Source organism: Phodopus roborovskii, unplaced genomic scaffold, assembly GCF_943737965.1.
Source record: "Phodopus roborovskii unplaced genomic scaffold, PHOROB, whole genome shotgun sequence".
NCBI lineage: Eukaryota > Metazoa > Chordata > Mammalia > Rodentia > Cricetidae > Phodopus > Phodopus roborovskii.
The window spans coordinates 6,985,001-7,005,427 of record NW_026126563.1 but is presented as its reverse complement, the minus strand read 5'-3'; the positions used below and the strand labels follow the sequence as shown (position 1 = coordinate 7,005,427).

Sequence of the window (20,427 nt, the reverse complement as noted above, 5' to 3'; positions counted from 1 at the left end):
TCTGTTATTCAGGTACTAACTCAGCTCCAGGCATGAGCCCGTCTAGACAGCTCTGTGGGGGTAAGCCACGCTTCAGGACCGACCCCTGCTCAGTATCAGTCCAGCTGGCTCGACCATGTCGTACGTAAATCCAGAGCTGGCGAGATTCAGGTAGAAGATAGGTCCTGAGAGGCACCTAGGGGCAGACCCATATCCAGACGGTCTATGAGCACAGGCCTCGCCCAAAACAGATACCCACATTGCCAGGAACACAACTGAACCAGCAAGAAGGGTCCTGGGTATAAGAGGCTCAGTTCAAAGCCAGTATCCGTACATGAAGGCTCAATTCTAAAAGAGACTGATCATTTTCGGAGCCCGTATTTTCAAAAAGGACATGACTGGAAGGTTGAATTACTTCCAGACTAAGCTGCTCTCTGTTCATGGTACTGGGTCCCAGGCCAGGTCCCAAAGCCAATGCAACTCTCCCATAAAGCAGCCCGTAAGATCTATAAAACCCAGCCCCAACTGCCCAGCATGACATGAAAGACACAGTCCCAAACACAGCTGCCCAGTAAATGCCAGAGAATGTAATTTACCTCCGCACAGGGGCAGGGACAGTGAGCGTGGGATGGACCTGGGCCAGCAATCCAGACGCGCCAGTCAAAGAGTGGGTATGGCGGATGCTCTGGGGAGCCCTGTAGATTCTGCCCTTAGGACCTGGTTAAAATACCTCAGCCCTGAACGGCCCTGACATCTTGCTGACCACCTCAGAGTCTTCCTGGAATTCAAACGATCGCCTGGGTGACCTGCATGCAGGAGAGTCAGCATGTCCACAAGGAACATGAGCCCCGATAAGTCTCAGCTGGACACCCAAGTTTCTATCTGGGGGGGGGCAGAGTGCATCAGGATTTGGGTGGGGCCTCTGCAGTCCCTATAGTGGGCCAGCACCTCCCTGCTAACCCTTTCCACTCTGCCCTCTGTCCCCTTTCTAACCATCTGAGTCTGGGACATCGGCGTCTTTCAAGAATTACCACGCCGCCACCCTGGGGGATGTAGCCTGTTTGGTTGGATAGATGGAGACGAAGACTTGGGAATAACATTCTAATAACACTATCTTATATCCAGGTCCATCGCGTGCACACACGCGCGCGCGCACACACACACACACACACACAGCCCGATGTCACACAGGTCTGCACAAAGGGAAAGAAGGCACAGTGTTTCTCCTGCTACCTGCTGACCCCAGCCGGGGTCAGCAAACCTCTGGTTCCTGACCTGAGGACACTGTCACAGCTCACGCTTGACAAGATATCCATCCCCGAAGGAGGTGGCTGGGTCACACACCACTCAAAAATGGAGACCACTGATGACTGACTGGATGGACAGTCACTCAGAGCATCTGAGGACTGCTTGGAGACAGTGGCCTGTCCCTCTGGCCACCAAGTTTTCCAAGAGTCACATTCTGCTGGACCTTCTCTGAGGGTCCCCATAACTGCATGCCGCCCCTCACATGGTCCACAGAAGCCCCACACATCTCAAGACTGTGTCGTCTGCATCTCTCATGCAGAGGTGAGAGCCTTGTAGGATGGGACCTCTTGTTTCCTATTAGTCAGGAAATGGAAGGTGTGCTGCACACAGTCCCCAGGCTCTGGTCTGCTTCCTGCACCAGAGGGATGCAGGAGTGTGACGAAACGTCTCTGTGCTAGGCTGGGTGAGGAGCAGGTAGGTAGTGGGATGCCGTGCAGTGTGGCTCACGGCCATGCTGTGCAATGTCACACTGAGACCACCACATGGCCAAAGCCGCGAGCTTATAATCAAAGCATGCTTTACTGTGGAGAGAGCAAGCGCATGGAGGGTTAATGACAATCTTCTGGGCCAGCTGTCAGGTGCGAAGAATGTCCTCATGAAGAAGGTGGGCTGCTGGCTCTTGCTGTAACTGGTCCCCCACACCTAGCACAACACCATGCTGTGTCTGTGTGGCCATGAGAGGTGTGCGTCATTACGCACACCCGACAGCCATCCACTCTAGTCCAGCAACCTTGTACAGCACAGCATGCAGATGCTGGTGTGGGGTGCCCAGTCCTCACAGCAACTAAGGACAGCTATCAGGTCTGGCCTGGAGTCACCTCAGTTTGTGTCCCAGGTGAGGATTCATTGGCCTCCAGGATTCCTCCAGACACGTATAGGTGACATCACCGTGGACAGGTGCTCGGTCACGACGGGGAAGGCACATTTCTGGTCCCATTCCTGCAGCTCCCGAAGTGATGGTTTGTGGGCCAAAGAGAACTAGAAGAGCATCCTGGCTCTAAGACTTGATACCTAAACCTAGCAAATGGTTTCCTGAGTCCAATGGCAAAAGCGGGTGGGGGATGTCTCCCCGTGAGGCCAGCAGGCTTCATCTGGTGCCACTGGGCAGGCCATGTCCTGCTGGTGCTGTACTCCAGGTCTCACAGAGTTAGGTCTCTTGACTTGTTCTTGCAGGTCAGGCTGGGAGGGTCTCTCTGGGCAGCTATGTCCCTAAAATGTCCTAGAGGTGCTCTCCAAAGGCTGCCTGCTATGTGCAAGGTCCAGGCAAGAGCAAAGGGTCTCTGTGGCCCAGATCCGAGGCACTCTGCAGTATTGTGGCTAGGGAATGTCTGTGCTGAGCCCCTCCTGGGGCTGGAGCTGCGTGGGCACACTGAAAGCTCCCAGGAGGTCCGGCTCTTCTCTGCTGGCTAGCCCACAGACCCTTCTGAAGCCATCTACAATGCGAGTCTGGAAGTAGCTGTCCTAGCTCCCTCCACTGCCCCCATGTCCAGGCTTGCTGGTGGACAGATGGTTCCTACCAGCCGCTTCTCATCCAGGATTCGGGTGTATATTTCACAAACACCCACTGACTAACTTAGGTGAATGGAGAAGAGGCAGCCTGAGTGTCCTCAACAGGACCCAGGAGATGACGGAGGCTCTGGACTCCCAGCTTGACATAGCGTGCGTCCCCCAGAGAGGAGGCTGGGGAGTCTCACCTACACTGTATCACATTGGCTTCAATATCCTCCAGCTGCATGGGAGGGTGGCTCAGTGGTTAAGAGTGCTTGCCCAGGGTGCAGGACACCCTAGGTGTTAACTGACAGAACAGGAATCAGGGTCAAGTATGCTCCTCTCCAAAACCGGAAAGTGGGACAGGCTGCTCCCTCCCCAGGCATGGGTGTGGCTCTTGTCCTCTCTTGTGATGGCCACGGAATGGGCCTGGTGACACACAGACTATGCATCTGTTCCTGGGGGAACCTGCATGTATCTACCGTGGACCAGAGCCACGCAGATGGGTCCTGGTCATCTTTGCCTGGGATCAGACAAACATCACATATGCCTTTGTGCAGACAGACGGACGGACAGACGGAGTGCTTCCTACTTTAAATGCAGCACTCTGGGGTATGGGCTTCAGGGTCCACCAGCTCTCAGCGTCTCATAATTCCAGCCATTTTATTTGGGGAAACATGACAGCTTGCTAAGAAAATAAGGATGATTGAGCAAACTCGCCAGCCAATTTTCACTGACATCTGACACCTGTGACCCTAATCCCCTCGCTCTGCAGAGGACCCAGCACCTGACACATGACAAGCGTGTGCACCAAGAAAAACCATACAGTTGTGTAGCTGGTGCTTTTGTTGGGTTTCTGCTTGGGTATTCCTGCCCAGCTCAGGCCTCACTGTGTTAGTGTGCCCCAGCACACCAAGTGGGCAGCCACCACTCCTGAATGCCGTCATCACACATGATACAGGATGGAAACCGTTATGACCAATGTGTGGTCGTTGGGTTAATTCACTCCTACAGCTTAGGCTTTACCAGCTAGCAGTCAGTAGGATCCGTCTAAAGATTTCAAGGCAGAGCTGTGGGTACACAGCCTGCCTCAACAGGCATTCTGGGAGCCTGTCAATCACAGGCCATACCTTACTGTTTACACGCTGCACCTAGAGAAGCTGGTAGAACCTGGATGCCCCCAAAACTCATGTTGAAGTGACAACCCCCAACAGGACTATTTAGAGATGGGGCTTTTAGGCCTCCCGTAATGTGACCGGTGTTTAACCAGCTGGTTGTATCTTGTCATTCATGGAGCCAGCAGTCACACACCGTTCTAGATCCCTCCGTATCTACAGTGAAACCTGGCGATAGGCAGAGTCCGGCACTGAGTGACCATGGGTTTAAAATGGTCATGCTCAACGCCTTCCCATGGCCTTCATGGTAGTCATGCTCAGTACGAGCAAGGACCTCTTCTGTCCATGTCCCCTTACTGTGTGCATAAACTTTCAAGCAGATGCAAGCATTTTGTCTTGAATTACTCGACTATGCTTCCAGTGCCAGACAAAAGAGTTTTGTTCAAAGTCTAAAACTCCTAGAAAACAAAAGTCAGATTGTCTTCATGGCGGAGTGACATTAAAGTCCCAATCTCACCATCAACATGAACAGCCTGGGAACTATAACTCAAGGTCAAGATTTCAGGGGTGAAGGGCCGAAAGGCTTCACCCACCTTCCCACTGACAGCCCACAAGATGAAAAGACACACCTGCCATTCAGCTTGCAAAATGGCTATGCAGGTGTGTGGCTTCCAGCTTCCTGGGAACATGGGAGTTAGGCTCCTGGAGAGCTTAGATGGAGGGATGAATTGGGGGGGTGGGTGCTCACAGAAGTTTATGTTCCAGCAGAAGGCACCAAATTGAAGGATAGAAGCTCGGCTTCCAGAGGCTGGAGACAGAAGCTATCCCTGAGTGTATCCAAGGCTAGCTGGCTCAAGCCTTTTACACACCCCCTCATTCGGTCTTTTACACACCACCTCATTCAGGCGAGGGTTGGGAATAACCCCTTTACAGAAGCATCAAAGGGAACACAGAGGTCCTCGCTTGCAATGCTGGAGCAGTTCTGTACCCAGAGAAGGAAGGGAACAGCTTTGTTGTCTGTGAGCACCAACCCACAGCCCAAACAGATCAGTCGGGACACAGGTGGGTAGGGAGTTACAGGGACCATTTATGCTTGATGGAGGCTGTGGTGGTCATGAAAGGCCATACGCACCCAAAACATTCACCAATGGCATTCTAGCCAGTAGCTGCTGAAGCTGCTCTTCGTGACAGTAACTGCCCCTCCAGCAGCTGGGGCTCACGCTCTGCGATACTACACACGGCAAGCTGGATGCCATGGGGAGCCAGGGACCTGAAACTACTTCACAGGCCGCATCTGGCCAGCATCTCTGTTGGCAGATCACAGGCGGAGCTACCTTCTGCCCACCCTCCTGCCCATGCACGCCAAGGTGCTCAGTCTCCTTGGGTGTTCTGCTCACCCTGAGTCATGCTTTTGTTTGTTTGTGGTGGCGCGTGGCCCTTAGATTTCTGAACAAAGCTGCCTGCCTTCCCTCTGTCCTAAGGGGCTATTGTGCTCCCTGGGCCCTCCCTCTCCAGCCCCTGCAGGTGTAGGCTTCCTATCCTTGCAGCTCCTCAGTGGAGGCACAAATGCCACAGCTTCCCTTCCCCAGCAGTCCAAGTGGTACACGTGCTCCATGGTTGCTCTCTCCCTCTCTTCCTGTTATCTTCAGGGCAACCTTCCATCCTTCAGCTCCTTCCCTGCGTGAAAACTAAAGTCCACAGAAGCTGGTGTGTGCACACGGGCCTGCCGCATGGTTGAGAGTCCTAAATCTCTCGGTGCCATCGCTTTAGCATCTAGGCAAGGGTGCCACTTCAGTTTGAGGCCTCCTGACATTTGAGACCTGGGAATCTGCAAGGTGCACAAATGGCTTCTTCCAGTGCCTAACATCCCTCACGGGTGCAGAAGGCGGCCGTAGTGCAAGAGTTCATCGGCATCACACCGGTATCGATGTGAGAAACGGACCCCTCCTCCCTGGAGATGGATTTGAGAGTTGGAGGGGTCAGGACTCCTTGATCAGAGGTCTAGGCAGCCCTTGGCCATTTTCCCAAATGTCTACTGACCAGCATCACTGAAAATCGAGGCACAGACCTAGCACCGCTGCCAGGGCCAGCCAGTTGCTGAGGTCATGGGGGAGTTGAGAATAGTTAACCACTTGCAGCTCCAGGAGCCAGAGACTGCTCTCTCTTGGCCAACATGACCTCTGCTCTCTCCACGAGGACTTTACTTGTCTTGGGGGAAGGAAATCGGGAAACAGGGTCCCTAGAATTAACATCACTTTATAGTCACACAGCACATTGTGATCCTGGCTGTCCCTGTCATTGGCCCCTTTGGAGAAGGAAGGCTCAGGCTGAATGATGGCCAATGGGGGAAACTGGCCTGCCCCTTCATCCCAACAGGCTATTGCGATCTCTCCATAAGATGCCCTTGGAGCACTAATGTGGTTTGATCAAGCCAGACCGCCTGAAACAGAGTACCAGGTGATCCTACATTCAAAACAGCTGGACAAAGCAGTCTTACAGACTACAGCCAGGATTTCTGCATCTTCTTAGAATCCCCCATGACAGCGCCCCTTACCAGCAGGAAGTAGTTTGGAAAGAACGACACCCAAATTCCCAAATATTGTCTATAAATTTTTGTTTTCATTTAAATGGAGTTGGTTATATAAAATTAATTAACTAACTAATTAATTTAAAAAAAGAAGCCCTCGGAGCATGGCAGCCCTCTGCCCTCTTCTCCAGCCACAGGGTTCTAATTAGGAGAGCAAGTGCACGCTAGGCAGTGGGCAGAGGGCCATGGGCTGTGCACAGTACTGCCGTACCATCATGGTCTCTGTACCCACGCCAGGGCAGCTACACGTTGAGGCCTGACATTTTCAGTGGAGTCACGGTCAGGGCAGTGACTGAGCTACAGGCAGGCACCATGATGCCAGGAGTCTACCATAAGGTGCCGTGGGCTCTGCTTTTATGGTTGGGCCCAGGTCCACCGTTCAAGTTCACCCAATTCTCCGTGATCTCAGAATCTAATGACACAACCAAGAATCTGGCAGAGTCGGTTTCCTCTATTCCTCTGAGGATGGAAACATATCTTGGCAACTGGCATATGACTAGAAAGATGCACTTATTAATAACCAGGGAAGGTTCAAGAAAGTTCCTTGTGGCATTTTAGTCTCTCGAATCAAGGGCTGGACAGACCTGTCCTGGGGGACTTCACTTGTTCAGGGGGTTGCTTGATGGACACAGGTCCTGTGAAGGTGCTTTTCCTGTCCCACAGCCACGAGCTGGTTTCTGTCCTCACTCACATGCCCGGTGCTGGGGTGGGGGTAGGTGTCCTGGGGTCAGGACAAGGAGCGAAGACTCTCACCTGCACAGTCCTGTCCCGGCTGTGAAGATCGGGAGACTCCTAACTAGCTAAAATAGTCGCTTCAGATGAAGTGACAGAATTCCAAATCTTCACAGTTTATTTTGCTTTATTTTCTCATCGTACAGAAACACTGACTTCTGGGTATGCTTTCAAGATAAACTGACTCGCTTCTCTCCTTAAATTAAATAGCCCTGCACCTGTGGATGGCACCGGGGTTTGCCATGTGTGGTTGGGAGAAGAAGCTGTTTCGGAGGGCTCAGACTGGTAGAGATGCTCACCTTGGAATTCAACAGGACACATCCCCATGCCCACTCATCATTCTGTCATTCTAACTGACATGCTGGAATAAGGGCTCAAACCTAGACGTTTCTGGCATAGCCCCCATCTCACGGTGGTGGCCGTCCCAGTCCCTAGTGCTCAGGAAGGAAGACAGTGCATCCCCCTTTTGGGGAGTAAAGCTTTAAAGACAGGGGCAGACAAGAGACTCGGGAAGCGCGGGAGGCCCTCGACGGCCTGGTCTGGGTACTCCGCAGCCTCCACTCAGGTTGCAGGCGCTTTTACCATCTGTGCCTGATCTGATGACTATCCCAGAGACACCATGGGGCCCGGTGCAGGATTTCCAACGGGACGTTCACGGTCTGAATGCCTTACATTCAAGCGGAAGTTTTCCCTGTCAGACACACCCCAAATGGGATGCGGGGTGGGGTCAAGCTGCCCTTCCAGGGCACCAAAGACATCAGAGCCCTGAGTCTACACACCGGTCCTATTTCCCTGACTGTTACGGTTTACCCTGAGTAAGGGAGAAGGGGGGCCCAAGGTGGGTGCCACCGGTTGAGCTCACCCTGCAGAAAGTGAGTGGCCAAGAGGTGACCCTCCTGCCACATAAGGAGTGGAAAGCCGAGGACACTCTGACTCCCTGAAACTCAAAGGGGCCAGTTTTGTGCAAGAGCAGGACCCATCCACAAGGGTGTCTGATTCGGGCCCCTGAAGCACCCTCACACTTAAGTCTGAAGGAAAACTAGAACGAGTTTTGAGTCTACATATTTATGGATGAAAACGAGTTTCATAGGTACGGTTGTAAAGGATTTATTCCTGCTTTCTCAAACACCTGACAGCATATTTTATGACCTTAAGAACCTGTGTCCACAGTGGTCACAGATACGTGCAACACAAATGTACACGAAGCCTACTTAATAATACAGACAGGTCTGGGGTGCAGGAGACAGTATCTAAAGAGCAAAGTACAAAGATTACAGAGCCAGGCGAATTAATTAAGAACCTCTCACATTCCCTGGAAGGTCTCCAGGACTCAAATCAGAGAACATGGATGCCATGAACACAGCCACTTGTCAGCATCAGCATGCCCAGAAACATATCCCAGAGCAACAGATGGCACAGAACATGGATGGAGAGCACCAGACAGAACATGGGACACGGGAAACCGGAGTTCTCCATCTGTGTGTTTATTTATTTAAAAAAACCAAACCAAACCAAACAAAACAAAACACATGTTGACAGCCAGCCAGGCACCAGGCAATGATGAGTAATGCTGGAGATTCAACCCTAAGGTGGCCAAGGTCTCTCTGAAGGAGCTCACAGTCTAGTGGAGTGGAAACATGGTCAGTCCCTGGGTCCATGCTGGTGGTGGACAGCCATCTTGGGGTTGGAGGCAAGAGCCAGGGCAGCAGGGTGAGAAGGTTGAAGAGAAGCCAGGACCATATGGCTGAACCCTGAAGGGCTGAGCAAGACCTGTACCACACAGGCGGTTGATGGGCGGCTGGGAGGGTCCAGCCAAGAGGCTACGTGGACTGAGGGAGGCAGACTGGTGTTGGAGCGGCCGGCATGCCTGGATGCTGCTTCAGTGTGGGATGCAGTGTGGGGGGGACTCACTGCACACTGCCCCACAGGCCCCTCTGACACAGTGCTCTTCACCAGCCTGACCACCACACAACACCCCACCAAACATGGGGAAATCCATCTTCATGATGTTTCCACACTGTTCTAGAAAAATGGTGACTTTTTTTTTTCTTTATAAGGCTTAGTAAATTTTGGACCAACCATGCTTGGAGTATAATCAGAACACAGTCATTGCACCTTTTTTTTTTTTTTTTTTTTTTTTTTTTTAAAGTAAGACCAACTAATTGTTTTAGTAAGAAAGGTTGTACATTGTTTCAAGACACAAAGAAATTTGTGGGATAAAATGCAGAGCGGCAGGATGGGCTGTAGGGCGGCTGTGCTGGGTTTCCCCTCTCACAATTGCTTACACTGACATCTGTGTAACAAAGTTACATTGTTACAGTGTTTGAAGGATACCCCGGGGGTTTGCCTGACAAGACAGCTGATTTCAGCATTTTAATACCAGCTTTTCTCACTGTCTAAGCTATTCCAAACACCTTTACACAAACAAAACAACAAAAAACAGAAACCTTAAAAAAAAAATCTTGATTTTTACTAAGATAGCAAGATAGCAACACGGCTGCTTTACAGGTAGCCTTTACTATATAATTCTCCTCTATCTTAAGTTTTTAGTGGGGGGGGGGCAGCACATATAAAAAGGTTGTTGACATGGCTGAGCTTACTCAAAATACAATAGAACTCAGGATAACAACCCACTCTGTTCTCTGCACACACATCCTGCCACAGGAGAAAGGCCACGCCCCACAGGAAACCCTGGATGCCTGGGACACACCTTTCTACAAGCTTAGGGAGGCTTTTTGGTTTTTTTTTTTTTTAAAGCAAAAAACAAAACCAAAACTGGTATTTTCTTCAACAAAACACCATAGAAATTTGACAAAGGTGAACATCACTTCTGAAGGAAAAGAAGCCATTCCACAAATGCGTAAAGTCAAATGGGGGTGGGGGAAGGTGGCATCGTCAAGTGGGCACACACTGCATGCTGCGTGACAGAATTGGACGTGTCCCCCAATGACTGTGGCAAGCTTATTTTTGAAGCTACTTACAAAATTTTGCCCTGACAAACACTTTTTTCTAGCCCATAATCAGAGGTTAGATATGTACCCAGACCCCATCAGCTCCTGAGCACGGAGGGGCTGCTTGGCCGCTTTGTGCTTGCAAAAGGCTAGCAAGTGATTATCCCAGCATGCACCAGTCACAGGAAAACACACCCAGGGTTCGCTTTTCTTTGAGTGGGTGGGCGACGTGGTCTTGTGAATAGGCTATCACGTGGTGCGAACAAGCAACACAGCCACACTGTTTTTTTGGTTTTTTTTTTTTAGGGCAACATCCTCTCAGAGCCTCTGTGGCTTTAGTAAAAGCCCCCTCTCCGCTCACTTTCAGAGCTTAGGGTTAGAAAGACAGCGTTACCATTGGCAGGAAGGTACGTGAAATGCTGGCACTGGCTTCTCTTCCGCTTCCCATTGCAGACATAGAAGCTGACTTGGACTGGGCTGGTTATTCTCTGGTTGCGGAACGGTGGTATCTCCACCACCAGGGAGTTCTGGTGGGAAAACAGCAAAGAGAAGTCAGTCAGGGCCCCACGGGCCAGGAAAGCTTTGTACTCGGCTCTGGCCACCCAGAGGGCCTCTGCTGGTGACTTTTACATGTGACCTCTTCCCATTTGATCACAAATTTGGCCGTAGTGTGTATTCTCATGGAAAAGAAACCCCAAATTCCCTCAAGACTAGAGGCTGGGAGACCTTTGTGCTGAACTGGGCCCAGGAAGAGAGAGCCCATGAGCATCTCTCAGAGAACGGTGTCACCTCAGCTACTGGAACATCAGACTCCAGGAAGAACCCCTGCCCCAACATCCAAGGCCCGGTGACCTTAAGACAAAAAGAACTGCTCTCTTGTCTACTTTGAGGCTCTCCTTGGAGACACGAGAGGGGCTATGCCTTGCGGACTTGTCTAGAGTAGCGCTGTCACAGCACCTGCCAGCATCACCAGTTTCCTCTGCCTGGGGCAGAGGGGGCAGCTGAGGACACAGGGGCGATAAAACTGGGCAGCTGGCGGTGGCTGCAGCTTTTTGTGTGTTAAACAGAAACACACAAGCATTTTACATTCAAGGGCAATCAAAAACTGCAAGCCACGCGTATTTGGAACTGAGTGGATATACCTCACCGAAGACTGAGCTGGGGATCCCCAGGAGTGCCCAGAGTGCGGCACGGCCACCCCGAGGGACAGATTTCAAATCCACACAGTTTCCTTGTTTTTTTGTTTTTTGTTTTTTTTTTTTTCTTTCATGTGATTTTAGTTCAATAGGCCAGGAAAAAGAAATACATCAGAAAAATCCATGGTATCCTTTCTTTAAAGTCATTAACCATAGCTTGTTACAATGGTAGCAAATCAATTGCAGCAATTTTACTGAGTTATGTTAATAATAACACCTCAGTACTGGAAACAGAAATCGGAAGGACTGCATATACAGGTTACAGCGGGAGCCTGGCACTGAGAGCTGGTGGCACCAGCACCAGGGCAGGACGGGCTAGGGTGCCCTCCGGGCTCTGTCCCCTGGGACCCATCCCCCAGGGCACACTAACTCCAGCAACCTGTTGCAGATGTTGCAATATCTTCACCTCGCATGGAAGAAACTAGGATGGGGGAGGGGCAAGTCAGAGGCCGATGAGGGAGCCTCAATGTGCTGGCCCATGCTTACACGGCCGCCTTTGTAGGAGGTTGCCCCAAACTGTGGTGCCTCAGGTCTGGGCTCTGTCCAGCTTTTAGTTGTCTAGCTGTCCAGTTAGGTGAAGGGGACAGAGACTGTCTCAGGGTGGCTTTTAGGACTTGCCCCACGTTCACAGGTGGCCCAAGAGAAAAAGCCCTTTACTCGTAATTGTCCGGGGTTTTGGAATCATTTAAACCCTACTTCCACACACTCAGAGCATACCAAATGCTCCCTTTGTCCTGTGTTCACAAGAACGCTGCCCCACTATTGGAAGGCAGTCAGTGGAATGAGCTATAGAGTTTGGGAGGATTTTGGATGCCTTCAAAAAAAAAAAACCTAGTCTCTGGCTATAGCATGTGACATTCTTCTGAGATGGGACAGAACACACAGGACTCACTTTCTGACTTGTCTGAACTGATCACTGCTCTAAGCATCCACGGCCTAGTGTCCAATTAAAGACAGCTTGGGCTGGGAATCTATCTCAGGGGTAAAGCATTTGCCCGGCACGTGTGACTCTTAGCTCAACTTCCAGTGCTGCAAAAGCCAAGCAAACGAGAGAGAACCCTGTGAGAACTGTGAGGACAGCCTGGAGTCAGCTGACTCTACCCTGTCTCCCGTGGCCATTTTAGGTGAAGAGACCAATGGCCGCAAGAAAAGAGATCGCAACAACCGTCAGACACATCCTAGAGTAGCAAAGGGTACTTCAGACTAAATTAGCCAATCGCAAACAACAATGGCCCGGTATGAACGGGTGCCATTTCTATGGGCAGGTGAGAGATGACTAATTACGTCACCCAAAGGTCAAGCCACACATTCGCCTTAGCTCATGAGCAAGCCCAACCAGCAGATCTAAGCCGTCTGGTCTACCCTGTCATCCATGGCGAGCACAAAACAAGAGTGCTTGATAGTCGGGGCATTCTCTGGGGAGGGTGGTGGCAAGTCACACAGGCAGGGTGGCATGTCCAGGCAGGTGCTGGGTTTCCATGAATGCAGCTTGGAACACCAAGATCTCCCGGGGGTAAACCATTAGCAAGAGGAGATGGAGCCTGGTGCCTCTAAAAGGCAAAGCGCACACGATACAGACAGGTCTTGCGCTCTGTCCAGCCGCTGTCCTCACGGCCCAGCTCTACCCAGATAGCATTTGTTTGGGATCTGAGGCTGTGCTCTCTCTTGCCACCTCTGACTGGTTTCTGCCATTTCTTTGTCGTAGCAAACCAGAGCCCCAGATTGGCCTCCAGTCCCTACTTCAGGTGCTCAGTACTTACTGGCTTGCACAGGTCTCGGTCAGTCTTTGCTTCCATCTCCCAGACATGGTGGCCATCTGGAACAAAGGGCAAGAAGAAATCTGTCACTTTGTGTCTGTCTTCAGAACCTTCTAGGCGACCCAGAAACCGAGGACCAAGGAGGGGAGAGTGGGAAGGAAAGGCCATGTCTGTCAGTGAAGACACTGCCTAGCTGCTCAGGGTGTGCGTCAGGTGGTGGTGTGTGTCCCCCAGACATTGTCCCCTCCGGTGACAAGCACGGACCTGATTTAGAGTAGAGTCCTGGCCCGGTGGACTTAGTACTATGCCAATGTAGGAAGAGTGTTTCTAGTGGCCCACCCTTGTGTCCGTGTTTACATACATCGATTGGCCCTGACACACATCAAGGAAGGGTCCCTGCACCTCAGCCTCTCCTGAGAGAAAGAGAAAGAGGCAGAGGCAGGAGGCTCTCCAAACCCAGCAAGGCAGGACACGTCAGAGAGAGCACCAGCTCCCGTGTGTTCTGGAGAAGTCAGAGCAATGCCCTAGCCTCTGCCCAGAGGAAACGCTAAGGAGATAAGAAAAGCCTTTCTTTGGCCATTTTGTGCCACATCAGGACCTAGAAATGCAAAGCGCATGGTATTTTTAACCATAGCCCAGTGGCCGTTTGCATGTTTAAAAAAAATAATAATAACACCATCAAAAGGCTCCCAGAGGTGCAGTGAAAGAACTCATTGTTCCCAGCTGGCAATGAGGTGTGGACCTAGTGCTCAGAGGAAGGGTGTCTGCCACTCACAGGCTCCGAGTCCCCAGTCCTGCCCATAGGCCCATGACCTGAGGACAGCTGGGTGGCTGCCCAGTCGACAGATATCCATCCCAGCTTTTATCTTCTCCAAAATGAAGTCAGTTCCTGAGATGAGCCGTTTTAGGCACAGGCTTAGTTTCTGCTTACACGCCATTTGTCTGTCACTAACCCTACATTACTGATAAATCAAACACCAGCTCCTTCCCTCAGTGCCGGACAGCGGTGGGTGGAGGGTGGAGGCACAGGGTGGAAACGTGAGTCATCGGAGGCTTCGAGAGCCACCCAGCCTCACCAGGCCACATCAGCTTCCAAGATGCCCCAGGCCCGGAGCAAGTCACCCATCAGATAAGCCCAGGAGAGGATCACACCCCTCAGGGAAAACAACAGGACACTAAAAATATACCTGGCCATCCCTTGAGCCTTGGAATGTCACGAGCAGCGAACCCCTTTGGCCATGGCAGCTCAGGGACTTGGGCTGAGAAGTTCTGTCAACTCCAGCCACACAGGCCAACATGACGAGAGTCAAAGAGGAGGTCCCACACGCAGCTCTCGAACCATGCTCTGGCTTTGTGGCCCAGCTGCATGTATGTTTGTGAAGGTCAGGCTCACCCTTCACAAGGGAGAGGCAGAGTACTCATACTCCCCTTAACAGGGCTTCTGTGTTTAAGGTGGTCTCCCGGGGCAAAGCTACTCCTAAAGAGCCTGCAGTGCCTCTGCCCGAACACAGGCGCACCAACTGTAGTGTGGCCGCCACCAGCCTGAAGGCTCCTGCCCAGACTCTGAATTATGTGGAGAAGGTGCAGCCTTCCTGTCCATGCAGGAGAGATAGCAGTTAAGCCTGGAGAGGAAAGGGAGGAAACTGAGGCACTCTGTGGAAGGAAATTTCATCCCATGTCCTTTAAGTGTTTGCACAGAAGCCCTCTCACCTCTGGGAATGGAGGGAAGCTCAAACCAGCTCAACTTCCCGAGGAGCTCAAATAATGTGGTGAAAAGTTAAGGATATGTCACCCAGGCTGGGGTGTCCCAGTCACCAGTCCCTCCTGGACCGTCTGGACCGTCTGAAGGTGCCACACAGCGAGGAGACTGAGTGACAGCTCTTCCTGTTCTGACAAAGCTGACCAGACTTTTGAGTGCACACACGGCAGGCTGCTTCTAGCAGGAGACCAGGGTCCAGTGATGCCGAGATGGCCCCTTATACTCCCCAGGAAACCATCAGAGTGTCTGTGACTGTGAGGGCTGCCCTAGACCATCAGATGAATCCATGGCATCCTCAGCTAAGAGCCCATGCTCAGAGGCAAGTTGACACAGCGCCTGTACCAGGCAGGGAGCCAGCGGGCCATCCTAAAAGGACTTTTGTGGCCCATCTTATCAGGAGCTCCCTGGGCTCTCAGTAGGAAACTGTGTTCCAGTTCAGAAGTAAAAATATTCCAAATCATTAGGGAATTCCCTGGAGCCTGAGTCATCGGAAAGGCTTCCCCACCACACCCACCCAAGGGTTCCACACAGCCAGCCTGCAGGTCTGAAGCGGCTTCGCTGGCTGCTGGATGCTACTGCCACCACAGGTCCACAGGCCAGTCACACTCCAGGACAGGGGCTGAGCCACTGTTTCCAGCTGAAGTTTACTCTGGAGTGGAGGCGCTTCCTGAGATATGTTTTTCAACTCCTCCTTGGGGTGGGGCAGGAGGCTTCATCCTTCTGGCTCGGTATCTGCATCCCACCATGCTCGAGGGAGGGGCAGGTCCAGACATCCCAGCATGGCGAAGCACTAAGATGCATGTGTTACGGGGCTGTGTGAACACAACAAAGCTTGTGCAGAGGCGGACCACAGGGCGGCTCTGAGCATAGATGCCCTGGCAAACGTGTGGCCTGTCTAACCTCCCAAGGACCATGCAAGCTGGTGGGCACAGACGCGCATCCCCTGGCTCCCCAGAGGCCCGTGTTTCCCAGGTTAGGGGGGCAGCTTTGCACTCCTCAGAAGAACCCCAAGGTAGAACAAGACTGGCCAGCGTTTTGGAAAACAGCCTGGTGGCACTGGATATCTGAGGACAGCACACACCCAGGTATGTGCCAGGAGGAAGGCACGGGCGCTCACAGAACCTTGTTTATGAAGGTTCACAACCACTCCATTCATGGCGATCACAGAGAGTGGAGGGAGTGGAGGGACTCACGCCTATCGACTGGACGGCCTGCCTATGTGGCCTGGCCCATGGGATACTGGTCAGCCATAGAGGAACAGAGTCTGGAGTATAACACTAGGTTACACTACCAGGGAACCAAAAATGCCATTCCACGACAGCAGAGCACGCACCTGACTACACTGACAAAAAGGATCCCAGAGGAAATCCACAAGGTGTGTGGAGAGGATGGCGGGCATTTGGATGGGGAAGAGCTGGCTCTTTGTGGCTGGCATAGAACACCCAAAGCTTGGCATGGTTCTGCAACTACTCTGTCCCAGGGAGGAGGAGGTCTGGCATATGGAAATCTGTGTGGAAAAGGCTCCATAGTTAGGCAGGGTGCCAGAGGGCTGAGGGCCAGGCTTGTCCTTCATCAGGGGGTGTGGGCTAACTAGCACTCCGGTTGCTTGCACTGTGACCCCCCACACACACACACACCTCATCCTTCCACTAGACTCCACCCTAACTCCCTGCATCTCCCACATGGCCACTCAGATGAATACTTCCAGTACTAGGACCGCAGAGACACACCCAGCCACACCTGCGCCACCGCTCATGGGAAGCGGACTTCTTTTGTTGATGAAAGTACCCCAGGCACAGTGCAGAACCCCATGAGAGATCTGCACGTGTGTAGCCAGTAGGATTGTGAGTGCAACTGGCAAATGGGACCCTTCAGCACTCCGGGGCGAAGGGGAACTAGATGGGCAAGGACCCTGTGTGGTTTCCATCTTGAGACAGTGGGTTTATGCTGCCCATGAATCCCACCAGTAATGCCCAGCTTGCCAACATCAGGAGCTCAGGCAGACCTAGACCTCTCCTAGCACAGAGGCCTCCGGGAAGACCTCTCTACAACTGAAGCCTCCGGGAAGAGTTTACTTTCTGAATGCCCAGGGTGGGTCTATCGCTGCCTTTCCAAATTCATTTCCTCTTAAGACTCTTAGAAATGCTGTCTGTGTGAAGGGTTATGGGTCCAGTCCTTCAGTTTCCTTCCCTCACTGGGTCAGTGATTTCTGGAACCATGTAGAGCTGGGCATGCCTGTAAGGGAAAACTTCAAGGGTGTTCTCTCCCGAAATCTTGCTGAGTGACTGCGCACAGCAGCCACATGGAACCTTGCCTGACCAGGTCAGCACAGTGGTATTTTTGTGCCCATGATGAACACTAGCACGTGTGCACAGGGCTGATGACATGCAGGGCCTGGGAGCATTCACTGTCCTCTGGTCTGGGCCACCCAGCACCATGGCCAGGGGATTGGAAAGAGGGAAAACATTTTCCTACAGCTGGTCATGGCTTCAGGGTATGTGTAACTCCTACAGCTGACCCTGAGACACCCGGTGAGTAAAAAAGCCCATAGCAGCCACATCTCAGGGACTTTCAGAGGTTTTGAGGAAGCAGATGAGCAGAGATGTCTGTGACCCTGTGGCCTGAGGCGCAATAGGAGACAGCCAGCCAGCAGGACCACTATGGGAACTTCACCTCCATCTCCATGGTAGATAAGATATGGTTGGTTTTGTCTAAGTGTAACAGCCACTTGGTGGGAAGATGTTAGGGAATCTGAGGTGCCCCTGCTCAGTACTGCAAGTGGCAGGGACATTCTACAAGGGGCTGATGGAGTCCTTGGCCACATCACACATGAACATACTAATATCACCACACCACACACACAATTGATAGACACATGGGCATACATACTCAATCACCTACACTCAGCTATACATAAACACTGTCATACACACATACCCTATACATACTGATGCACACCCCAGGCAGGGACACAACTCCATACCAACACCCTCTACTCCCCGACACTGTCTTGAAGCCACAGAGCTCCCTGGAGGCCGCTTCCTAGTCATGGGACAGTGCACCCTGAACCCTGTTGTCATGAGCAGGTTCATACTTTAAAAAACCACAAGTGAGCACAAACTCAGCCATATGCACCCAGCTAGAGACTGAGGGTTCCCGGCTGTGTGCTCTGGTCAGGGGTGGGAACTCATCACTATTAACAAGCAGGCTGAAAGTCTGGGGAGGTTCAAAGAACATGACACATGGAGAGGCCAAGCCTCCCAGGGCCAGCCCTGTCGGCTTCAGCTGCCCAGAGGCTTCTCTTCCCCGGCTTAGCACCTTCTCCTCTGGCAAGCCCTGGGACCAGCCCTGTTCCCAGAGAGACACACCTTGATGGTGTCTGCTCCGTCTCTTGGACCCCTTGGTAGGGTGCTGAGGGCACCTCCTCCTACACAATTCTCCTAGACCCTGGAGGGTCCACATCTGCCCTTCTATCCTGAGACCTTCTATTCCTACAGGTTCAGCTCTGACTGTCATCACGGCACACTCTCACGGGCAGCTGCCCTGCTCTGCAAGGAAGTGGAATCATCCAGTCACCTTGCATCAGAGGGATGGAACGTGCCATTTGCCATTTCTGTCTTCCCGTGCTCCAAGTAAGGAACACGGAAGACAACTTTGCATCTCTTCCCAAACTCAATCTTTGGTTTGCATGCTCCACTATCAGCCCACCCATGCCTGAGGCCCTACACCAAAACTTTCCCAGGGAACAGAGGAAGGGTCAGTCAGGGAGAGCAGGTCTGTGGCAGGGTGAGGGACACATGGCGCAGGAACTAGCAACAGGCTCTGCCACCTCTACCCAAGCCGCTGCGGCAGAACAGCCCCCACTCCCACGGCCCTCCTGGCTGGGAGCTGCACTGATGAATACACAGAACCTTTGAGTCACTGAACACTGTGACCCAGAGCACTGGATGGTGGCCCACAGAAAAGCAGGGTACCTGTGACTCAGGCATCCTGCACCACACAGGGAAGAAACATCAGAACCAACCCTGGCTCTAGTCCTAATTGCCTGACTCAACAACATCCACAACAGTCACAGCCACAGAGAGGCCAGCCCCACCTGCCCAACTCTCAAGCCCCCACACGGCTGCTGCTCCTCCCATCCAACTCCTGCAAGGAGCAGTTCAAAAACAACGTCAAGATGGACCAGACACACTATCAGAAGACAGGAGTCCAGTTCTGCCATTAATCTGAATGGATCTTACACTATCAGAAGACAGGAGTCCAGTTCTGCCATTAATCTGAATGGATCTTAGTGGTTTCTCAGAAAGAAAAACTAGAAAAGACTTGTCTCTCCATACCTCACATGGTATGGTAGATCAGTGATGGCATTTGCTTAGAAAACCAAATGCAAAGGAAGAGAATTATGCACATGTTGGTTTCCTGCCTTCAGAAAAATACCATTTGCATGTACACACCTGAGTGGATATGCAAATTATCTAATTATAAAAAGTGAAACAACAAACATTGTCTAGACACAGAACTGCCGTGTTCTCACATTTAAAAGCTCCCAGTATGTGTATGTCATTTGTGACGTCTACTCATTTGTGGCATGCCTTATGTACACGGGGCATCACCTGTAACCTGTGAGAGTAGCTCAGGGACCCAGAACTCAACCTCTTGGGCTTAGCTTGAAGGTACGAATAATCCAGCGAAGGTGAGATGGAGCTTCCAGCAGGGTGAACTGGGGGCTTGTGGCCTGTGGAGGGCTGTTCACTTAGTAGGCAGGAAGCTCAATCTTGCCACTGTACCTTACGGCTGTGCCACACCAGGCTTAGGCCCAGCTGCCTGCTACTAACCAGTGCTGAGAGCTGCCAAGTCTACAGCTGTGGTCAATTGTCCTTCGCAGAAGGCACCTCCCCAGGCCTCCCCATCCTGAAGAACCACAAACAGGCAGGAAAGCTGTCCTGATCCTGCCTTGTGACAAAGCCTCCGTGTGTGTGTGTCCCCTCCGTTTGAGCACGGAGATCTTACTGCACAGAGTGCAAAGCCTTAAGTCTGTACTCCTTGTCTGACAGGGAGGCATGCCTTCGGCTCCAAAGGTCAAATGATTTTGGAATTAACCTCCCCAGAGAAGGGTGTGGGCACTGCTGATTCTCTTTATCATCGTACTTAGTTGGGGTTTCTTTATAATTTAAAACATATTTTCCAATTATATGCGTGATTACAGAGGCCAGCCGAGTCGAACGTGAAAGCCTATGCTGATTGAAGTACCTACATTTCCTTCGAATGGCACAAATCAAGATCCCATTGTGGAGGCTATTGAATGGCCCGGTGTTTCCCAGCGATTAGCCTAAGTGCCGGACTGACCACCTCCAAGAAAACTCCAGTTGGTGAGAAAGAAAAGGAGGAAAGCCTTCACCACACCAGCCTCGAGCAGATGCTGCCCCAGCTGCCCTTGTGGGTAGGGGTAAGGCACCCCTGAGAAATGTCATCCAGACTGAGGCTGAGGGCAGGTGCCCTTTCTGGGTCAGTGCACCCCTGCCCACGGCCACCCAAGGGTTCACGCCCAGCTAACC

The 20,427-nt window shown here is 52.0% G+C and overlaps 2 protein-coding genes across 5 annotated transcripts in view; one reads left to right on the top strand and one right to left on the bottom strand.

Annotated features, from left to right (window-relative positions):
• Pard6g (par-6 family cell polarity regulator gamma) overlaps positions 1-20,427 on the top strand; it is a 1,244,350-nt gene that overhangs the window by 507,385 nt on the left and 716,538 nt on the right. The window lies entirely within an intron of this gene.
• Nfatc1 (nuclear factor of activated T cells 1) overlaps positions 1-20,427 on the bottom strand; it is a 107,391-nt gene that overhangs the window by 35,089 nt on the left and 51,875 nt on the right. For all 3 annotated transcript variants that reach the window (XM_051202237.1, XM_051202240.1, XM_051202238.1), the window contains exons 7-8: positions 13,117-13,172; positions 10,555-10,687 (exon numbers count right to left, since the gene is read on the bottom strand). In XM_051202237.1, coding sequence (XP_051058194.1) covers positions 10,555-10,687; positions 13,117-13,172 — 189 coding nt within the window. The remainder of the gene's footprint in view (positions 1-10,554; positions 10,688-13,116; positions 13,173-20,427) is intronic.